The 17,766-nt window shown below is 57.1% G+C and overlaps 2 protein-coding genes across 4 annotated transcripts in view; one reads left to right on the top strand and one right to left on the bottom strand.

Annotated features, from left to right (window-relative positions):
* The first annotated feature begins 1,235 nt into the window (after positions 1-1,235).
* Positions 1,236-8,686, top strand: DOK1 (docking protein 1). 3 transcript variants are annotated; one of them, XM_072862672.1, is made up of 5 exons: positions 1,236-1,388; positions 1,954-2,250; positions 5,113-5,224; positions 5,390-5,562; positions 7,149-8,684. In XM_072862672.1, exons 1-5 carry the CDS (start codon positions 1,326-1,328, stop codon positions 8,262-8,264), a joined length of 1,761 nt encoding a protein of 586 aa, XP_072718773.1. In that variant the 5' UTR covers positions 1,236-1,325; the 3' UTR covers positions 8,265-8,684. The 3 variants fall into 3 exon arrangements, with proteins under 3 accessions (XP_072718773.1, XP_072718774.1, XP_072718776.1); XM_072862675.1 differs by lacking the exon at positions 1,954-2,250 and having other exon boundaries at positions 1,256-1,388; XM_072862673.1 differs by lacking the exons at positions 5,113-5,224; positions 5,390-5,562 and having other exon boundaries at positions 7,149-8,686.
* Positions 8,687-13,766: 5,080 nt separating this feature from the next.
* M1AP (meiosis 1 associated protein) overlaps positions 13,767-17,766 on the bottom strand; it is a 29,006-nt gene continuing 25,006 nt past the window's right edge. The window contains exons 5-9 of the mRNA XM_072862415.1: positions 17,325-17,475; positions 15,989-16,130; positions 15,222-15,428; positions 14,208-14,363; positions 13,767-13,907 (exon numbers count right to left, since the gene is read on the bottom strand). Coding sequence (XP_072718516.1) covers positions 13,767-13,907; positions 14,208-14,363; positions 15,222-15,428; positions 15,989-16,130; positions 17,325-17,475 — 797 coding nt within the window. The remainder of the gene's footprint in view (positions 13,908-14,207; positions 14,364-15,221; positions 15,429-15,988; positions 16,131-17,324; positions 17,476-17,766) is intronic.

The raw sequence follows: 17,766 nt of genomic DNA, 5'->3' as shown, positions 1-17,766 counted from the left end.
AAGCCCGCGTGGGCAGCTGTGCCCTGGCGCGGGCAGCCCCAGAGGATGCCTGGCTGTGGGGGACACGCAGGAGGCTCCTTCAGGGAGGGGGCCAGGACAGTTCTGACTCTGTGGCAAGCTGGTTTTATCCCTCTCATTTCCCAGGTGACCTGCCTTTTGGAGGTCAGAGCCAGACCATATCTAGGGTATGGCCAGCAACATCTTCCTCTTCTGTGTTTGCTCTTTCTTGACAAGCTACACCCCCTAATTCACAGGCCAGTCCTCAGCGTGTGTTATGCCAGTCAGATCATCATTTTAGACGTCTCCAAAGACTTCCCACTGCAGCCGTTCATTCCCTGTGGCACTTGCGTAACTGTGACAGTACGTGGGGCAAGGAGCATGCTGTGCCAGGGGTGATGGCCCTGGACGCCCACCTCGCAGGGTGCCTTGCGGGCTCTGGTCACAGGCTGTGGCTCACGATGCCCGCTCTGAGCTTGACCTCACTCAGCAGCTGCCGTCAGAGGTGTGAAAGCTGCAGGGTGGGAAGGGCCCCACGGCTGGAGAAGGGGTGGCAGGGATAAGACCAAGGCTCCATCCCCTCCCCGACCTCAGGACAGTGTGGGACATGTCCTCTGACAGGTCTAGAAGCTGAGCCCTTTCCCACGGGATGTGGACAGCACAGCAAAGCGGAGCCAGCCACGGCAGGAGCCAGCTCCTTCCCCAACAGACTGCAGCTTTCCCGCCTCTGCCAGGGCACGATCGGCCGCTGGCTGTCCTCCCACAGCTCCCGGACCGGCACGACGCAGCCCCGCTGAGATGGCTCTGGGGTGGGATGATCCTACTCCCTGCCTCATCCCGAGCACGGGCCATGCTTCCACGCACCCCAGCCCCACGCGGCACTGTGCACGGTCGGGCGGAGGGGGCTTCTGGCAAGGCCAGCACGGCACTGAGCACTACGCGGTGAGCTGGGGGTCGCAGCTGCCGGGGACGCGGGGCAGAGCCACGAGGAACGATCCAGAGACCGGAAGGGCCTTCCGGAGACCCTGGACGGGAAGCCACGTCCCGGGCACCCAGGACCGTGGGGCACCGCATCAGGGAGCGGCACCCGTGCACACGCGGTACTGGCGTGCAGCACCAAGCGCGCTGCTCAGAGCGCGGCAGGTGCACGTGAACGCACGCCCACACGCACGCGCCCGCCCGCGCACCCACCCCCACGCACACGCACACGCACGCACGGAGCCTCCCCGCCTCGCTCCCCCCGCCACGTGCGTCCCCAGCGCGTCCCGGCCCCGCCCCCCGGCGGCGGGCGGAAGCGCGCGCAGTGCCGCGGCGTGTGGCGGCGCGGGATGGACCCGCCGGCCAAGGAGGGGCCGCTCCTCGTGCAGCACAGCCACAAGTTCGGCACCAAGGTGGGCGGCGGCCGGCGGCACGGGCCGGGGGACGGGGGACGGGGCCGCGCGGCGGGACGGGCCGGGCCGGGCCGGGGCGAGCCGGGCGGGCTCTCTTCCTGCCTCCCGGGGGGCGGACGGTCTCCGTACCGCCGCCCGGGCCGGGCCCGTCGTCCCCGCGGCCGCCCCGGCTGGGCGCGCTGCCGGGCCGCGGGCGCTGCCCGGCGACTGGGGAAGTGGGGCCGGGGCTTTGCCGGCCCCGGCCCCGTGCCCGGCCCGGCGGCGGCCGAGGGATCCCGAGTCCGCCCCTCCCCGCCGGGGCTCGGCCCCGCGGGGCCGTCTGGGCGCGGGGGGGGGGCGGGGGGACGGACGCGGACGGCGGGCGCGGTCGGGGCCGGTCTCAGCCGCTCGGCGTCGGCGGGGCGGGACGGTGGCGCCCGGGCGGGGGGCACCCCCGGCGCCGCCCCCGGTGAGCTGCCGGCGTGGCCGCCGCGCCCGGCGGAGCATCCCGGGCGCCCTCGCGGGAGCCTTCCCAGCGCCCCGCCGCTGCCCGGCCCGGGCCCGGTGTGACCCCGCTGCCTTACAGAGGTGGAAGCGGAGCTGGTTCGTGCTGTACCCGGCCAGCCAGCACGGCGTCGCCCGCCTGGAGTTCTTCGACTGCAAGGAGCAGGCGGCGCCACCCGAGCGGCTGGGCACCAGGCGGCTGGACAAGACGGTGGTGCGGCTGGCTGACTGCACCAGCGTGGCCCCCGTGGCCGAGAGCGGCCCCCGGGCCGGCACGGCCGTCTTCCGCCTGGAGACCAGCGACAGGAGCTACCTCTTCGCGGCTGACAAGCAGCAGAGTGAGGAGTGGGTGGCGAAGCTGTGCGAGATCGCCTTCCCGGTGAGGCCCGTGGCGAGCAGAGGGGCGTCCTGGACACCTTGCCGGCGCCTGGGCACGGCTGTCCCCGGGGAGGAGGGCAGCTGCAGGCAGCCTGCGCAGGATGGGGGGGGGCCCAGGCATCCGAGCATGTGCGGTGGGGGTGATGGTGCGACCCCTTCCTACACAGCAGGAGGGCCTGGCAGCACAGGGAGGGACACCCTGAGGCGTACGTGAGTGGTCCCAGGCGGTCAGAGTGCCTGGCCCTGGGACTCCGGTCCCCCTCTCGATAGCTCCCACTGTGCCAGCAGCCAGGTGGGTTCTGGGACTCCTCAGCATGCTGTCAGTAATTCTTGGTTGCAGCTCCAAATTTCAAGTGGGGTTCTTCTCCCCCAGCGCGGAGTCCATCCTCGCCCCCTCCGGAGACCTGATGGGGGCCAGGTGACGGCTGAGGAGCATTTCCTCTTGGCCCAACCACCACTGCCTTTCCTGCCACAGCAGCGGCGGAAGCAGAGCCCCGCGAGCGTTGCAGTGCCTGGCTCCGGGACCCACCTGGCTCCAAGGCGGCAGCAGCAGCAGCTGCAGGGCCAGTGCATCCCCTTGCCCAGCCTTGGACCTCTCCTGCCTGCTGCTGGGAACACCCCACCAGAGCTGGGCCTGTGGCACAGCCCTCTGGCTCCCGTGTTCTCTGCCTGTGCCCCCATAGCAGCTCTGCAGCCTTCCCTGGAGCTGGTGGTCAGCCAGCGCGACGCCTCCCTGCGAAGGCAGTTTGGACAGCAGGTGGCCTACAAGTATGGTCATCCACACCGCTCTGCGAGAGCAGCCCATGCCTGCCCTGCCCCTCGGGTCCCCTGCTCTCCCTCCTAGGAGATGTTTGCACAGCCCTGGGTTGTGCTCTAGCTGATTCCAGGCTTTGAGTGCTGGGCAGGGCTGCCTTGCAGGACGGCTGGCTGCACAGCTGGTGATCCCAGGATCTTCTCACAATGACCCGGGCGTTTGCCGAGTGTGATTTACCTTAAGCCTTTTTTTTGTCCCTGCTTGCATCTCCCTGCAGTCTGCTGTCAAGCCAAATGTGTCTGTGCAGCAAGTGCCCTGCTGACCAGGCCAAGAGGCACTGGCGTGGTACGGGAAATTACTCCCTGTCCGTGCCCCTGTCTGTTTGGTGCAGACAGTGTGGCAGCCTTTGTCCTGGAAATGGCTTGAGGGGCTGAACTAGGGACACAGCACGCGCCTTTGGAGTGGTGCAGGGTAGTGGCAAGGCAGGGGAACATCTACTCAGAGCAGGGGTATGCTCATACCTTCCTTCACACGGTAGCTGTCAGTTGCGTGCTTGAGGTCCAGAAGCAAGCTGACAGTTTAGGAGGTGGTGTGGTGAGCAAAAGGCTGCAAGGATGGCATGTATTCTAGAAAGGCCTGGCCTGGAGCAAGAGGCACAGGAGCTGCACGTGGCCTCTCTGCAAAAAGCTGAAGATCCTCAGTTGTGACTTCTGGTCATCCGCATGGAGAGCATGATTTTGTGTCATGTTGTTTGTTGCTGCCTAGAGGGTAAGCGGGGTCCAAGTAGCTTGGGAACTGGGGCCAGAGATCGTTTGGAGTTCAGAACAGAATTTATTTTTCTTTTGAAGATGAGGGAAAGCGCAGTTAAACGGAGCCCTAAAGGGCTCTGGCAGATCGGCTGGCCCTTGACTTCCCGATCCCTGGCTGGAACCCCGCTTCATTAGATGCTTTAGCTGAGCAGGAGCTGCTGCTATCAGCATTAAGGACACTAGGTTTTAGCAGCCCCCATTCTATTTAGGAGCCAAACAAGAGGGCCTGATGGCCCTTTTTGGGCCTTGCCTCTTGTTAAGAAGCTCATGTGGCTGGTTTTTAAACTGAAACTGTGACAGCTTGCCTTCTGCAAGACATACACTCTGCTGCAACCCCATCCCACGTGACCCTGAGAAACAGCTTCCAGCTCCTGTCCAAATGCAGACCCTCATGCAACAGTGCAAAGTCTGCTGAAGCAGCTCTTGCAGGGCATCTGTGAGTCTTTGATTTGTGTGGGGCTTCTCTGGAGGAGGATCTTTGCTGTTCGGTGGTGGCACCAAGGGTGCATCCCCACACAGGCCCTTAGGGGACCCTGCTGCCGGGACACAGTTGCTGACAGAGTGTGTGCGTTGCACTTTCAGTTCTGCATGTGCTAAAATAGAAGTGCTTGCTTCCCCTCTGCGGGCTGTACACTGATACTGACACCGCCTTCCTGCCTGTGCAGAAGCAGGACACAGGCCCTTGCATTACTGGGTCAACTCATCAGCGCCCTCCCTGGCTCGTGCCGCTGGAAGAGTGTGCCTGGGCCCATGCAATGCTTTGGGTGTTGATGTCTCCTGCGCTGGAGCACACTGGTGAGGAAGCAGAGCCCTTCTCTGCCTCGGCACCAGGGCATCTGCGTGGGCATGCCGTAGTGGTCAGACGAGCAGCAGTGGCGTGGGCACATGGGACCCCCAGGTGCTGCCCTGCAGGAGGCCGTGTCTCAGGGCTGGCTTGTGCTGCACTGGGGGTCAGGGGCTGGAGGGTAGGGCTGCCGGGAGTAACTGCTTTCTTCTGCACCCTGTCCAATGCACAGCCCATCCGGGGCCCAGGGTCATGCTGGGAGCTGCAGGGGAGCCCCTCCTGCACTGCCTGGCCCTGTTCATCCGTATTCGTGTCGGCTCGGGGGGGTGGGGCCCTGGGGTCTGTCACCGGCTCTGGGCAGGGAAGGGCTTGGTATGGCTGCAGGACGGCCAAGCTGTGAGGGGCTGGTATAGGCCCCTTGGGGAGGGCAGTGGGGCCCAGGCAATGGGGGGCAGTGGCTGCAAGGGGCTGATGTGGGAATGAGGGGGCTGGGGCTGATCTGCTCTCCCTTGTCAGGGAAATGGCCCCAGCAATGCTGGCGTGGCGGCCCGGCGTGGCAGAGAGGGCAGCGGGGAGGCGCCAGCCCTGGAGATGGCCGTGAACTCCATCTACTACTCGAGAGACGAAGGTGGGACCTGCCGCTGCCCTGACTTCGGCCACCTTCTGTGGGGCCTGTCCTGCTGCTGCCCCATCACTGGGGCACCAGTGGGAGCCTCGCCTCCCACTTGAGGCCTCACCTGGAGCTGGGGACGTGGCTTCCTCTGCCCTCCCCTGAGCATCCCTGTCCCCACAGTGAACGCCTTCTGGGTGACGGTGCAACGGACTGAGGCTGCGGAGCGATGCAAGCTGCGTGGTGCCTATGTGCTCAAGGCTGAGCGTGACAGCCTCGTCCTGAAGGACCCACAGACAAATGAGATCCTCTATGTCTGGCCCTACCGGCTGCTCCGGAGATACGGCCGGGACAAGGTGGGGGACGGGGGGGCCCTGCATGCTGCGCCCTGAGGCCTGTTCCCCTACAGGCTTTCCCTTGCTGAAGGGCAAGGAGCTGATGTGCCCAACTAGCCTGTGGCAGCCATACAGCGGGCCCTGCCAAATGCCAGAACTGCTACAGCCCTCAGCAACCACAGCAGGGTCCCCAGGGGCATCTGTGATCCTGTCTGTCCTCAGCTCCCGCCTGTGTCACCGTGCAGGAGCATGGGCTAGCAGGACATCTGTCCCCACCGAGGACATGGCTGTGCACAGCCCCTCTCTGTGTGGTCCTTGGCCCACTCCCACTGGGGCCATTGCAGCCCCTGCCAGCCCCTCTGCCGGACATCCCCACAGCTGGCTTGCCCCCGTTCTCCATCCCAGCGCTCCCCAGCCCACACCGTGGGCAGGCACGTCCTTCTGTGCTGCGCACAGGCTCTCCCCAGCGTCCAGGGACCTTGGCTCCCTGCAGTCCCGGCTCTGCCCTGGATTCAGTCCCTCCCTCCTGAAGGACGATGGCCAGAGCAGGAGGGGCTGTTTGAGACACCAGTTACTCTAGATTTGTGCACCTTACGGGGCGTGCTGCTCTTAGCCTGGCTGACCTGTGTAGGTCCACGCAGAGGAGGCACATGGTGTGAGGAGCAGGCAGCTGCATCCACAGGTCCCTGAGCACCACAGGTCCCCGTGATAGGTTGGCTGTGCTTGTGTTTGGCAGCACTGACCCACAAAAGGAAGTCTGTCCCCAGAGGCTTTTGCAGCAACCCCAGACACTGCTGCTGCATGTGAGAGAGCACCAGTGAGGCAGAAAATCTCACCTGGATTCAGGGACTGAGGTTCAGGAAGGGTGTGGGCATCTGCTGGTGGAAACCCACACATGAGTGTGTGTTCAGGCCTGAGGAACACAGCCTTGGTGCAAGACTTCTCTTTAAAGTTCTTTACACCAGTAACAGAGTAACGCTGGTAAGGCAAATGCTTTGCTTACTCTTGGCAGCCAAGCTGCTGCTTCTGGCCTTTCTCCTGTGGAAAGCCGTGTTCCTCTGTCTTGTATCTCTTGCCTCTGGATTGCTTCCCTTCTGCCTGACTAATGCTGACTTACCCAAGATGCCCATAATAGTTTCCCCTGCTGAACTGTCACTCATCTCACCCTACTCCGTTCTCAGTGCTAACTGTGTATTGTTTCCTAGACTGTCTGGTGCCAGTTGTTGACCCTGCTGGAATTGCTCAGGTAAGGCAGCAGGTCTCCAGCAGGACCTGCAGCTCTGGCCCCGGGGCATCTCGCAGTGATGTCCCCTCAAGCGTGCATCCTGCTCCAATTTCACAGCTTGTTCTGGGCTGCTGGGCAGCGCAGCCTCCCCCTGCCAGGCGCTGTGCAGCCACTGAGCACAGCATGCCCCTGGGGTGGTGCTTGCTGAGCTGTGGCCCTCACTGCGGGGAGCGGAAGGAGCAGGATGTTCAGTGAAGTCTCTCTTGCAGGATGTGCAGGATCAGCACCGCAGCCATGCAACCTTCAGCAGGAAGCACAGCCTGCACGATGCGCTGGGTTGGCAGGTGCTGGGCCGGATGTGACCCTTCCGCTTCCCTTGCAGGTGATGTTCTCCTTCGAAGCTGGCAGGCGCTGCGACTCTGGCCCAGGGAACTTCACCTTTGAGACCAAGCAGGGCAACGAGATCTTCCGCCTGGTGGAAGCCTCCATCCGGGAGCAGAAAGCGCAGGTGGAGGAGAACCGGCAAAGCTGTGACTCGCTGGATTCGGACAGCCCCAGCGTGGTGCTGATCCGCCAGGCCCTGGCCGACTCCCTGAGCCTGGAGCTGCCTGCGGAGGGGGATGACACCCTGGCACCCAAAGCGGGGCTGGTGCCCAGGCCCAGTGCGGTGGCAGAAGAGAGAGACGCCACGTCTCTGCTGAAGACCCGGACTCTGCCAGAGCTTCCTGTGCCACAGGCCAAGCCTGCGGTCCCGAGCACACCCCCGCGCTCCCCTCTGCCAAAGGTGCCTCGTGCCGTGCTGCCAGCCGAGGACCCATCCAGCGTGTACTCGGAGCCCCTGGACTCGGTGAAGGGCTTCCGGCCCTGGCTGGACCCACTGTACTCGGACCCCGTAGACAGCAAGCCCACAAGCGGGGCCAAGGCGCCCAGCAGTGCCTCGGACGAGACGAAGCTCCGGCTGCCGGCACCACTGTACTCGGGCACTTACGAGCAGGTCCGGGCTGAGGGACGCAGCCAGGCCCCCGCAGTGCCTGGGCAGAAGGAGCACATCTACGACGAGCCTGAGGGTCGCGCTCCCCGCTCGCTGCCCCCTGCCCCCTGCATCTATGATGAAGCACGTCCCACGGGCGAGGCCTGGCGCACCCAGGGCCATGACGACAGGGGCGGCTATGAGTATCCCTACAACCCCAGCACTGACGACTACTTGGTACCTGCCTTCCAGGCCAAGGCCAAGGGCCCCAAGCCAGTGCCTGCCCCCAAGCCCCAGGCAGCCTTTATCCCTAAAGGCGCCGAGAAGAGTGCAGACCCTGGCAGGCGGCGGGGGAACGCTGCTCCTGAGAAGGCGGTCGTCAAACCCAGCCTCAACAGCAGCAACAACAACAACAACGTGGAGGTGCTGTACAGCCAGGTGGTGAAGGCCCAGCACGTGCAGAAGAAGGAGCAGTCTGTGGATGAGTGCAGCTTGTCGCCTGTCTACGAGGACTTAGGAGAGATATAGGGTGCTGCTGCTCCGTACCCCCGAGGGGCCCCCCCCGGGGGGCCCAGGCCCGTTCGTGAGCAGTGCTGGCTGCTGTCCTCCACGGGTTCTGGAGGTGGCTTGGGGCTGGGGACTGTTCTGGCTCAGGCAGAGCCCCTCTTGTTCACCAGCACTGAGGGCCTTGTTTCCCTGGAGGCCCTTTCCACAGTGAGAGCAAGAGAGCTGTGGCTGATGCAGGTGCCAGCGTGCTTCTCTGGCTCTGGAGCTGGCTCTGCTGCCACCTCCTGATCCGCAGGAGGGCTGGCTGTGTCTCCCTGTGCCTGCTGCTCTGGCTCCCTCTCTGACCAGGCCCCAGGGCTGGGATGCCCGTTGCGGTGCGTGGAAGACTGCTTGCCATCAGTCTCCAAAAGTATTTTTATACAAAATTATTTTAATATTAAAATCTGTATGTCTCAGAATGAAATGTTTGCCTGTGGCATGTCTGGGCTGTCAGGCATACGGATGGGGAGATGCTGGCGCAGTGCTGCGGAGCAGGGTGGCCCGGCTGAGCCGTGTTCACATAGTGGCACGTTTGTGTCTGTGCCAGAGCTACTGAGCTAAGAGGAAACCGCGAAGAAAAGTGCGTGCCAGGTTCAGCTGTGGCTAGGATGCCCTGATGGCAGGGGATTAAGGGATATGAGAGTCAGGCTCGCAGATACCTTTACGGGCTGATTGGGGCACAAAATGTTGTGATGGCCTCCGAGCATAAGGCTGGGCAGGGCCAAGCTCCAGCTCTGCTGCAGCTGAGTGGCTGTTGATTAGTCACAGGATCCCTCCTTCCCCAGCCTGATCCCTCTGCTGATTTCCCCCTGCTCCCAGCTGCTCTTGAAAGGCCTGGGATGACCCAGTCTGGATCCCATGGACTTTAATGGCAAAAACTGTGATCCCTGCTGTGTGGCCTGCGGCCGGGGATTTGGCTGTGATTGCTGTGTGGCCAGCCTTGGGCAGAAACCTATGCAGGGGGAAAACAGGTTGTCCTTTTGGTGCTGGTAATGGTTTTGAGAGATTTTATGTCCCTTTCTGTGCGGGGCTAGACCAGGCACCCTGGCATTGGCCGTCCCTGAGTCTGGACGGGGCTACTGATGATTTCTACAGGTTAATAGCCTGTTGATGTAGACAGCAGCAAAACAGCCAGCTGACAAGCAGCACTGTAATGTACCTGTGCAGAGGACTAAGCATGACTTCTGCAGCCCCAGCTCAGACCCACGGAGCCGCAAACCGTTGGGGAAGTCCGTGGGGAGGATCAGGTTCAGGTCCCCAAACTGGTGAGATGGTGACAAGGCAGTAAGCTCTGACTGGGCATTTGTCTGATGCCCAAGTTGCAGGGGGGAAGCCTCGGTCCTGTAACAATACAGTACAGCTGTAGGCAGGACCGATTTGTGGCTGTTCTCCTGTGCTGGGTCCTCTTTCCCACTGGGGTTTTGCTGCAGGAGAAGGGAAAAAGCCTAAGGGGCTTTGGGAATCTCAGGGAGGCTGCGGTTCCTGCCTGGGACGAAAGGCACGAGCAGCAGGCATCTGCTGCTCATGGTTGGCTGCTGGGTGGTCCCGTTCCTTGTGTTCCTGTCCGTGGTGGGTCTATGTATGCATCCCGCCTGCATACAGTTCTGCCAGCCTGCTCCAGAGAAGAGCGCTGGGCATTGCTTAGTAGGGGGCCCAGGCCACCTGCCCATAACCCTTGCTCGTGACCCCAGTGTGAGGCTCCAAGACTTAAACGATGAAGAGCAGCCTCCCAGGAGCGGAGCCCCAGGGCTCTCCCTTCCATACAGCCATGGGTATTTGTGCATCTCCATCACTGCGGCCACTGTATCTCAGTGCACTGTGTCCGCTCTGTCCTGTGGAGCTGAGCGTGGCGGACATGCGAAGTGGCTGACCTAGCTTTCGCTAAAGAGGGTGACAGTGAGGAAGGAAAATGCTCCAGCATCTGTGCCAGACCAGTGGTCCCTGCACTTCCCTTGGCTGGGAGGAAAGGATATTTATTTTTCTTGCTTCAGCAATGACATCATCTCTCATAACAGCCGACTCGGGACTAAGAAGTAAGTGCGCAAGACAGGAGGAACGCTCCTACGCGTGGCCTGCTTTATTTATGCATCCTGCCACATGACAGAGAAGTGCACGCAGCGGGGAAGGCTCTTGGTCTCTGCTGATCAGGAGACACAGTCTGTTCCTTTCTGGCTCAGTGTTGTGGACCAGACCTGTCATCTTGCTCAGACTGCTGCTCTGTGCTTCACCTTATCTCCTTTCCGGCAGCAGTTCAGGGTGTAATAGATGCTTTGGGAAAGCATAAGAAATAAGGTAAATGCAGAGTGAGCCTTTGGCTGGTCACAGCCTTCCTGTTGCCAAAGCAAAAGTCTGCAATGAACCCTAACTTTAGGACCAGGAGATGATCTTTCTGGATTCTGCCTAGATGAGGATTTTGTCCGTCTGCCTTCACAGAATCACAGAATGGTTTGGGTTGGAAGGGACCTTAAAGATCATCTAGTTCCAACCCCCTCCCATGATCTAGTAGAAGGGATACTTTCTACTAGATCAGGTTGCTCAAAGCCTCATCCAACCTGGCCTTGAACACTTCCAGGGATGGGGCATCCACAACTTCTCTGGGCAACCTGTTCCAGTGTCTCGCCACCCTCACAGTAAAGAATTTCTTCCTAATATCTAATCTAAATCTACCCTCTTTCAGTTTAAAACCATTACCCCTCGTCCTATCACTACACTCCCTGATAAAGAGTCCCTCCCCATATTTCCTGTAGGCCCCCTTTAAGTACTGGAAGGCCGCAATAAGGTCTCCCGGGAGCCTTCTCTTCTCTAGACTAAACAACCCCAACTCTCTCAGCCTGCCCTCATGTGGGAGGTGCTCCAGCCCCCGATCATCTTCGTGGCCCTCCTTCTTTTCCTTTCCTTTGCCTCACTTCCACTGTCTCCTTACAACTAATTTCCCTGTGTTGAACAGTGAAGCACCTGGGTGCAGCTCAAACAGCCATGGCACGTCACAGTGGTTGTGTGCCATGGCTGAATTCAGTCTGTGTGCTTGGAAAATGGCATCCTGGCAGCCAGTCCTGAACAAGGCTTTGCTGAGGTGCTTGGGGATGCATGGTTTATGCTTGGCTGCTTGCTCTGCCCATTTTCTTACAGTGCAGAAATGGTTCTGGACGAGCAGCTTTGTTCGCTTCTGCCCAGTCCAGGTGCTGTGGGCCAGATTGGGTGGTGCATGGGAAGTCCTTTCGATATCAGACTTCCTCATGTGGGGACAGCCTATGTGCCTCCCTGTTCTCTGCTAAAAGCCCATGACCCAGATTAGCTGAGAAATGTCAGAGTACTGGTCTAGCAGCCACAGCTGGGATGCAACAGAAGCAGAAGCCTTGGTCTCTGTAGGCCAGGTGGCAGTTTTTACCAGGAGAAAATTACTTGGGAGCTGCTCAAAGCCCAACCAACCTCTCCCTCTTGGGGCTACGTTTTTCTGTTTCTTGTTCTGAAAGAGATGTCCTTTTATAACTGCTACCTACTCCCCTTTAGGGCCTAGCACGGTGCAGGCATGAGACAACTGTCCTGCCAGGATATCCGTTCTCACTCTGGCATTAGGGAAAGCACCCAAGTTCCCCTTGGCTGTCAAGAGTTGGTGAGAGCAACAGCACAGTTATTGCCCTGCTTCACACTGTGGTCATCAGGTGGATAGCTTTTCAACAGCGATCCCCAAACAGCCCCAATTTTGTGATTTGCCTCCCCTGTAGTCCCTTTTCCCTCTTCCCAAGTTTCCCCTTCAGCAGCTTCCTTCTATCGACAATAAATCACAAGCCCTTTGTTTACCCCTTCCCATCGGCAAGGTGTTTTGTTCACTTTGTACCCCAGTTTGGTATTTATTATATGGTTGCCAAAGCAATTTCTACCTGCATCATCAGTTCAGTCAAGCTCATCCCCCGTCCATCCTGCCGCCCCCCCCCCCAGTCTGCCTGATTTTGTCATTTTCATATTGCTGTCTGGTTTGCCTGCCCCAGGCTGGGCCATTTGTATGTGCATTACTGCTCCTTCCCCGGTTCCTCATGCTGTGAGCTTGTTAGAGACAGGCAGGGGTTAGCCACCAGCTTGCACACCCTAACAAACCCATATCCCTGTGCCTGCAGGGGTGTCTGCCCTGTCCTCAAGGTACGTGCCCTTGACATCTTACCCCACGCAGCTGCCTGAGATGCAGCCTCCAGCCAAGCATGGAGTACTGCCAGGGCATGGGAAGAGCAGGTCCATGCCCTGGGTGGCTAGCAGGGCCTGTTACTGAGCTGGGATCCCAGGGAAAAGAGATGGCTCTGCTGGCTTTGCTCTCCTGCTGTAGCAGTCCCCCGGGAGCATGGTGTTTGCATCGTGCCCTTGGTCAACTGCAGCTGTTTCTCAGGAAGTACAGGTCAGTGCTGGGATTGCTGCATACAGTACGCGTTATAAACTACAGGCAGTAAGTGAACATTATGGTGGATAACTTTATTTTGAAACAGCTTGTCAGAACAAAGTAAGTAGAACACAAACCCCTGCTGGTGCTCGGCATCCAGGAAGCCCAGTGAGACCACCCCACCTTGGCTCAGTCGAGCTGCCCTCAGCTCCTGCCCTGCCAGGGGCAGCTGTCTTATGTCCGCACTGAAAAACGGGCTAGCATCTGTGCAAGCACTGGGCAGAAGCTCTCTGGAAAGCTCCAGGCCAACTCCCTCCCATTTTCTGAACCCTGCCAAAAAATACTTGCTGTGTTGGCTTGCAGAACAGCCCCATAGATGGGCCATAAGAAGGAGAGCATCCGAGCCACAGCTGGCTGGGAGAATGGTGCTGTGCAGCAGCTCCAGCTGCGGTGAGCTGTCACTGTGTAGGAACCAGCCAGGGCATTATGGCTGGCTTGGCACCGGATACAAACCCCTTCATGAGCTGGGGAGTTGGACAGTGAGACCAATTATGGAAGCAAGCAAATCAGCATCATCATAGTTAGTGCTGCTCTCAGGAGGGCAGCCTTCTGGGCTTTAAGATCAAATTCAAAAGCCACTGTTTTATGCCTATTCAAACACCTTGCTGGACCTGCTCCTGCAGGATGAGGGCAGCTTGACGTTACTGCCTACTTTATCTATCTGTCTGACTTCCTCATCGCCCTGCTTGCAGCTTTTCTGCACCCGCTGACAGCAACCTGTGGTTTGTGGTCTGTACTAGCCTAAGTCTCAGAAACCAAAATTTGAGGCATGCTGGTGATGTGTGCTGACACGAATGGGAAATATGGGGTGTTGCGGGGAATAGCTGAATCTCTGGACAGAGGGCCGCAGAGTAGCAGGCTTCCTGCAGACTGACTTGGTGACTAACAAAACCATAAAACAAGAAGGAGGAACAAATGATGGGAAGTGCCTGTCTGACCAAGGCCAAGCTTAGTGTCTTGCCTGACCACTTCCAGCCCAGTGCATAAGGCTTGGCAGCCGAGCAAGGAGCCAAGCCGTGACTGCACGTGAGCAGGCTCAAGCAGTGCCCTGGGGTTCATTGCAGGAACTCGTCATACTCTTTGGGGAGCAGGGAGCGCTCACAGAAATCCCTCCTCACTGCTGCTGGTCTGAACACTTGGACAGGAGAAGGAGCCATGAGAAGGGGCGCCACCGTGGCTTTGGCTCTGCTCTGATGCTGCAATACAGGAACAAAATACGAATGCACCTTGTGGAAGGAGGCGCTGGCTCGTCCAACAGTGCAGTGTCCTATTGTGTCTGCATGTGTCAGCTGTTCAGCATCCATCTCCTCAATTGCACGAGGTTATGCTACACCCATCCCTGTGCTCTGCCAGCTGCCAGTGAATGTTGCCCCTGCCATATGCTGCCTACCCCGTACTGTTAGGGTGTGAGGGAGCTGCCCTCAGCCCTTCTGCAGGAAGCAGACCAGAAGGGCAGAACAGAGACTATCTAGCCTAGTCAAAGGCGAGAGACATACCTGCTTGGCTTGATGCCGCTCTGGTCGCTGGTCCCTGGGCTGAGCCTGCTGCCTGTGCAGAGGTTTGTACAACATACTCTTCAGGTATTTGTAGAGGTTGCTTTTTAGGTGCAAGGGGTTATAAGCAACTTCCACTTCCAAGCTGTTCAGGGCACTCTGCTTAGACAGAAGAAAGAACGTAGTGGCTATGAGATGTGACAGGTAGAGACTGTGGGGTTTGCTTGGGGGTTTTTGTTGTTTTTAGCGTCAAGGCCTTTTTTTGCACGGATGAGCATTACAGATGCTCCATGCCACCCTGCAGTGATGAGAGAAGGGATCTTTGGCTGTGCTGCTACCCACAAGGACCGCACTTAGCTGTGTATAAAACAAGAGGCATCTGCAACCAGGTCTTAATGGATTTAAGCATCCCCTTGCAGAATGCAGTCCTATCCTCCCCCATGCCCAGAATCAGCCAACAAGCTGGAGCACCCTTCCTGGGCACCGTCATCCTCAACTTTCTGCTTCGTAAGACCTTTTCCCCCTCTGCCCAACAGACATGCAACATTGCTCCAAAGACAGGCATTTGCTGTGCGTGAAGAAAGCTGTAGGATATATTGGCTGCTGGGAAGAAGTTTTGGAGTGCTCTATCATATTCCAGCTGTCACTAGACATTTTCACAGCTGTTTCCTCCTCTACTCATCTGCTAAGACCTATAGTGAGGGCTCTGCCCTTTCTGGCATCACCTGAAGTAGAGACAGACAACTCAGGAGAAGAACATATGGATGCACAATAGGAAATGCAGAAGCCTGAATCTATTGGAAGAAACAGAGCCACTTCATGTATTGATTTATCTTATGCCTAAAGCACCTCTCTCTGCAGTCTGAGGAGATCCACGTTCCGCAGCAAGAGGGAGATACGTACATCTTCGGCAGCAGCTGCATGTCCTGTGCATAAAGGCTGAGCATTACTCTGTTCCTGGCTTGTACAACCGGGATCCTTTCCACAGATATTTGTGGAGGGCTGTCAATGACTTACCTCTACAGGGCCATGCACTCTCTCAGGATGTTCAGCAAGGAGGGCTGGGAAGGTTGATGGCAGCAGGAGCTCTCTGATGGCAACTGCTTTGACAAGTAGAGTGGCAGAGTCGGAAGGGACAATGATGTAGTAGGAATGCACCACGATGTTCCAGTTTGGACTAGTGTTCTGTGGCTCCTGTTTGGCCAAAAGCATCCACTTCCTTTTCTAAATGGCAAAAGCCAAAAATGATGTGAACAATGAGCAATAGCCACTTCCTTCAGCACTTTCACTGTAGGGGCTGCTGGGTTCAGGAGCAGAAACATTCATGCACATCAGAATAAGAACACTATTCTGCATGATGGCTGAGGATAGTACGTTGGTTTGGTTTTTTAATTGAATGCAAGACAATTCTTAAGAAAAACATCCAATTTTGCTTTACGACTTGTCAGGAATGGAAACGGCTCCACATCCCAAGCCTTGGTTAATTATTTTCACAGTTAAAGATGCATGTCTAACTCCAACCCTGACTTTTGCACTTCATACCTCCAAACACTGGATTTCTGCTAGGCTAGAAAGTCTTCTCTAAGGTTTGATGTGCTGTAGTGTCTTTCCAGTGGATGCATTGGCTGGAAAGATTGGCAAGGCCAACTCTGGCCCATGAGATGAAGCTGCAGCTTTTGAAACATGTTTTCTGGTGCAGGCTAGACAGATCTTACCAGACGTGCACTAACTATTCCTTTCTGTGGCAATCCCTCCCCATGAGACTGCCATTTTCACCCACTCACCAGGAGACCATGACACAGAGCATGGAAGCTGTGCTGGTTCATCTCCAGTTCATCCCAGTCTAGCTGCCAGCAGCTTGTGGGCTTGATGATGAAGGGCAGGCCATACAGTACAGACTCACAGACCCCTTCAGACTTCAGAGCCCTGCAAATATGCAGCTCATGTTAGTGAAGCACAACCAACATGAAACCAGCAAGAAGACTCTACCAGGAGATGACTAGCTCAAGTGGCTATGGCAGTATCAGCTGCAATACTACTACAAGCACTTGATGTCTGTATTGCTGTGGCCTGTCACTATGAAACCTTGCAGAAAAGTCCAATTGCAGTGAAAAGAGGCTTTCTTGCCGATTTCCAGATTCCCTTGTATCCGCGTTGACAAGAGCATGCCAAGAAGCAAATCCAATGTTCATGCATTTTGTATACAAACCAGATTGTTAATCTGGACTCTTGGGCAATAACTCACCCAGGCAATTACATCTCTTCCTAAGTGATTTTCACTGGATCATGGTTATCCTTCACTTAAACTGACACGTGCTCTACTCCTGCACAGAGCCAACATCCCACCACAAACACCGCTACAGACTTTACAGTGCTTGACATTGCCTGTCCATAGCACACTTCTGCTTCATGACAGGGCATTATTAAGTAGCTTCAGTGCTTTCGCTGTGGGCCATTTATGCACAATTACTGAGTGCTCTTCAGCTACTGACAGGATGAGAATAATTTTAACAACAACTGTATAGTTCAGAAATTACACAAAATTTTCCCTATAAATAAACCTCAGAAAAGACACTAGAGAGCATCACTCTTCTTGTTATGCTCTGTGCTTACCAGCCATAGACTGCTGACGGGAAAACGAGTAAATTCTTACGTGAAGTCACACAGCACTATGAGGCTTTGCTGGCTTTTTTATTACTAGTCAACTAGTTAGCTCAGGCTCTGACACCCAATTAATTGTTGTGGCCTCATTAGGTAATGAGAGAACAACAGAATTATATATGGAGCAATGGCTGCGGTCTACAGAACTTCACACTGGAAGGAAACAACTGTTGCATGGATAACACCTATGGTGTTATACTCATAAAGTGCTAGTGTCACGGTAACACTCTTTTTGACTCTTCACTCCTGTCTGCATGTGTGGGATGTGCTGTTCCATAACACTAAGAGTTACGGGGGTTGAGGGTATCTTACATCAGAATTTTGCTCACTAGCACTTTGAGTCCCCCAGCGCTTTATGGTGATGTTACTAGATCCTAGTTGAAATTGCACAGAAAGAGTGAAGGCTGCTGCTATACCAGCCTTCTAGTTACCAAGCGCAAAGCATGTAACAACACTTACTTTACAATCCGGAGTTTATACAGCACTGTAGCTGGCCAGGCTGCCATCTGGCAGGGTGAATTCAAATCTGCTGCTCTCACCGTGCCATCAACCGTCCCAGAAAGTAGAGCTGGGTCGAGCAACCTCTCCTGCAAATCGCACTTCAGGCACACTAGGAGAAGGAGATTGGTTTAGATTGCTGGAAACAGCAATGTTTAGCACATGACATGCTCAAAGCGCTTACAAACACGAAGTTAATGTTTTCTAGCAACAGCAACTATTAAGGGAAGAACAACGCTAAAGCCTGTGACACAAGGCAACAATCTATCCCCATTTTAAACACAAGGGGAAATACCACATGCTTGGCATGTTAATGAAACAATGATTGGTTGGTAACTGGGCTGGCAAGTTCTAGTTTTGGTGATGAGTGGCCAGCTGTAGAGGGAGCAGAAACTCGCTTCCC

This window comes from Ciconia boyciana, chromosome 5 (assembly GCF_034638445.1).
Source record: "Ciconia boyciana chromosome 5, ASM3463844v1, whole genome shotgun sequence".
Taxonomy (NCBI): Eukaryota; Metazoa; Chordata; class Aves; order Ciconiiformes; family Ciconiidae; genus Ciconia; species Ciconia boyciana.
This window is presented reverse-complemented; position numbering and strand designations above follow the sequence as displayed.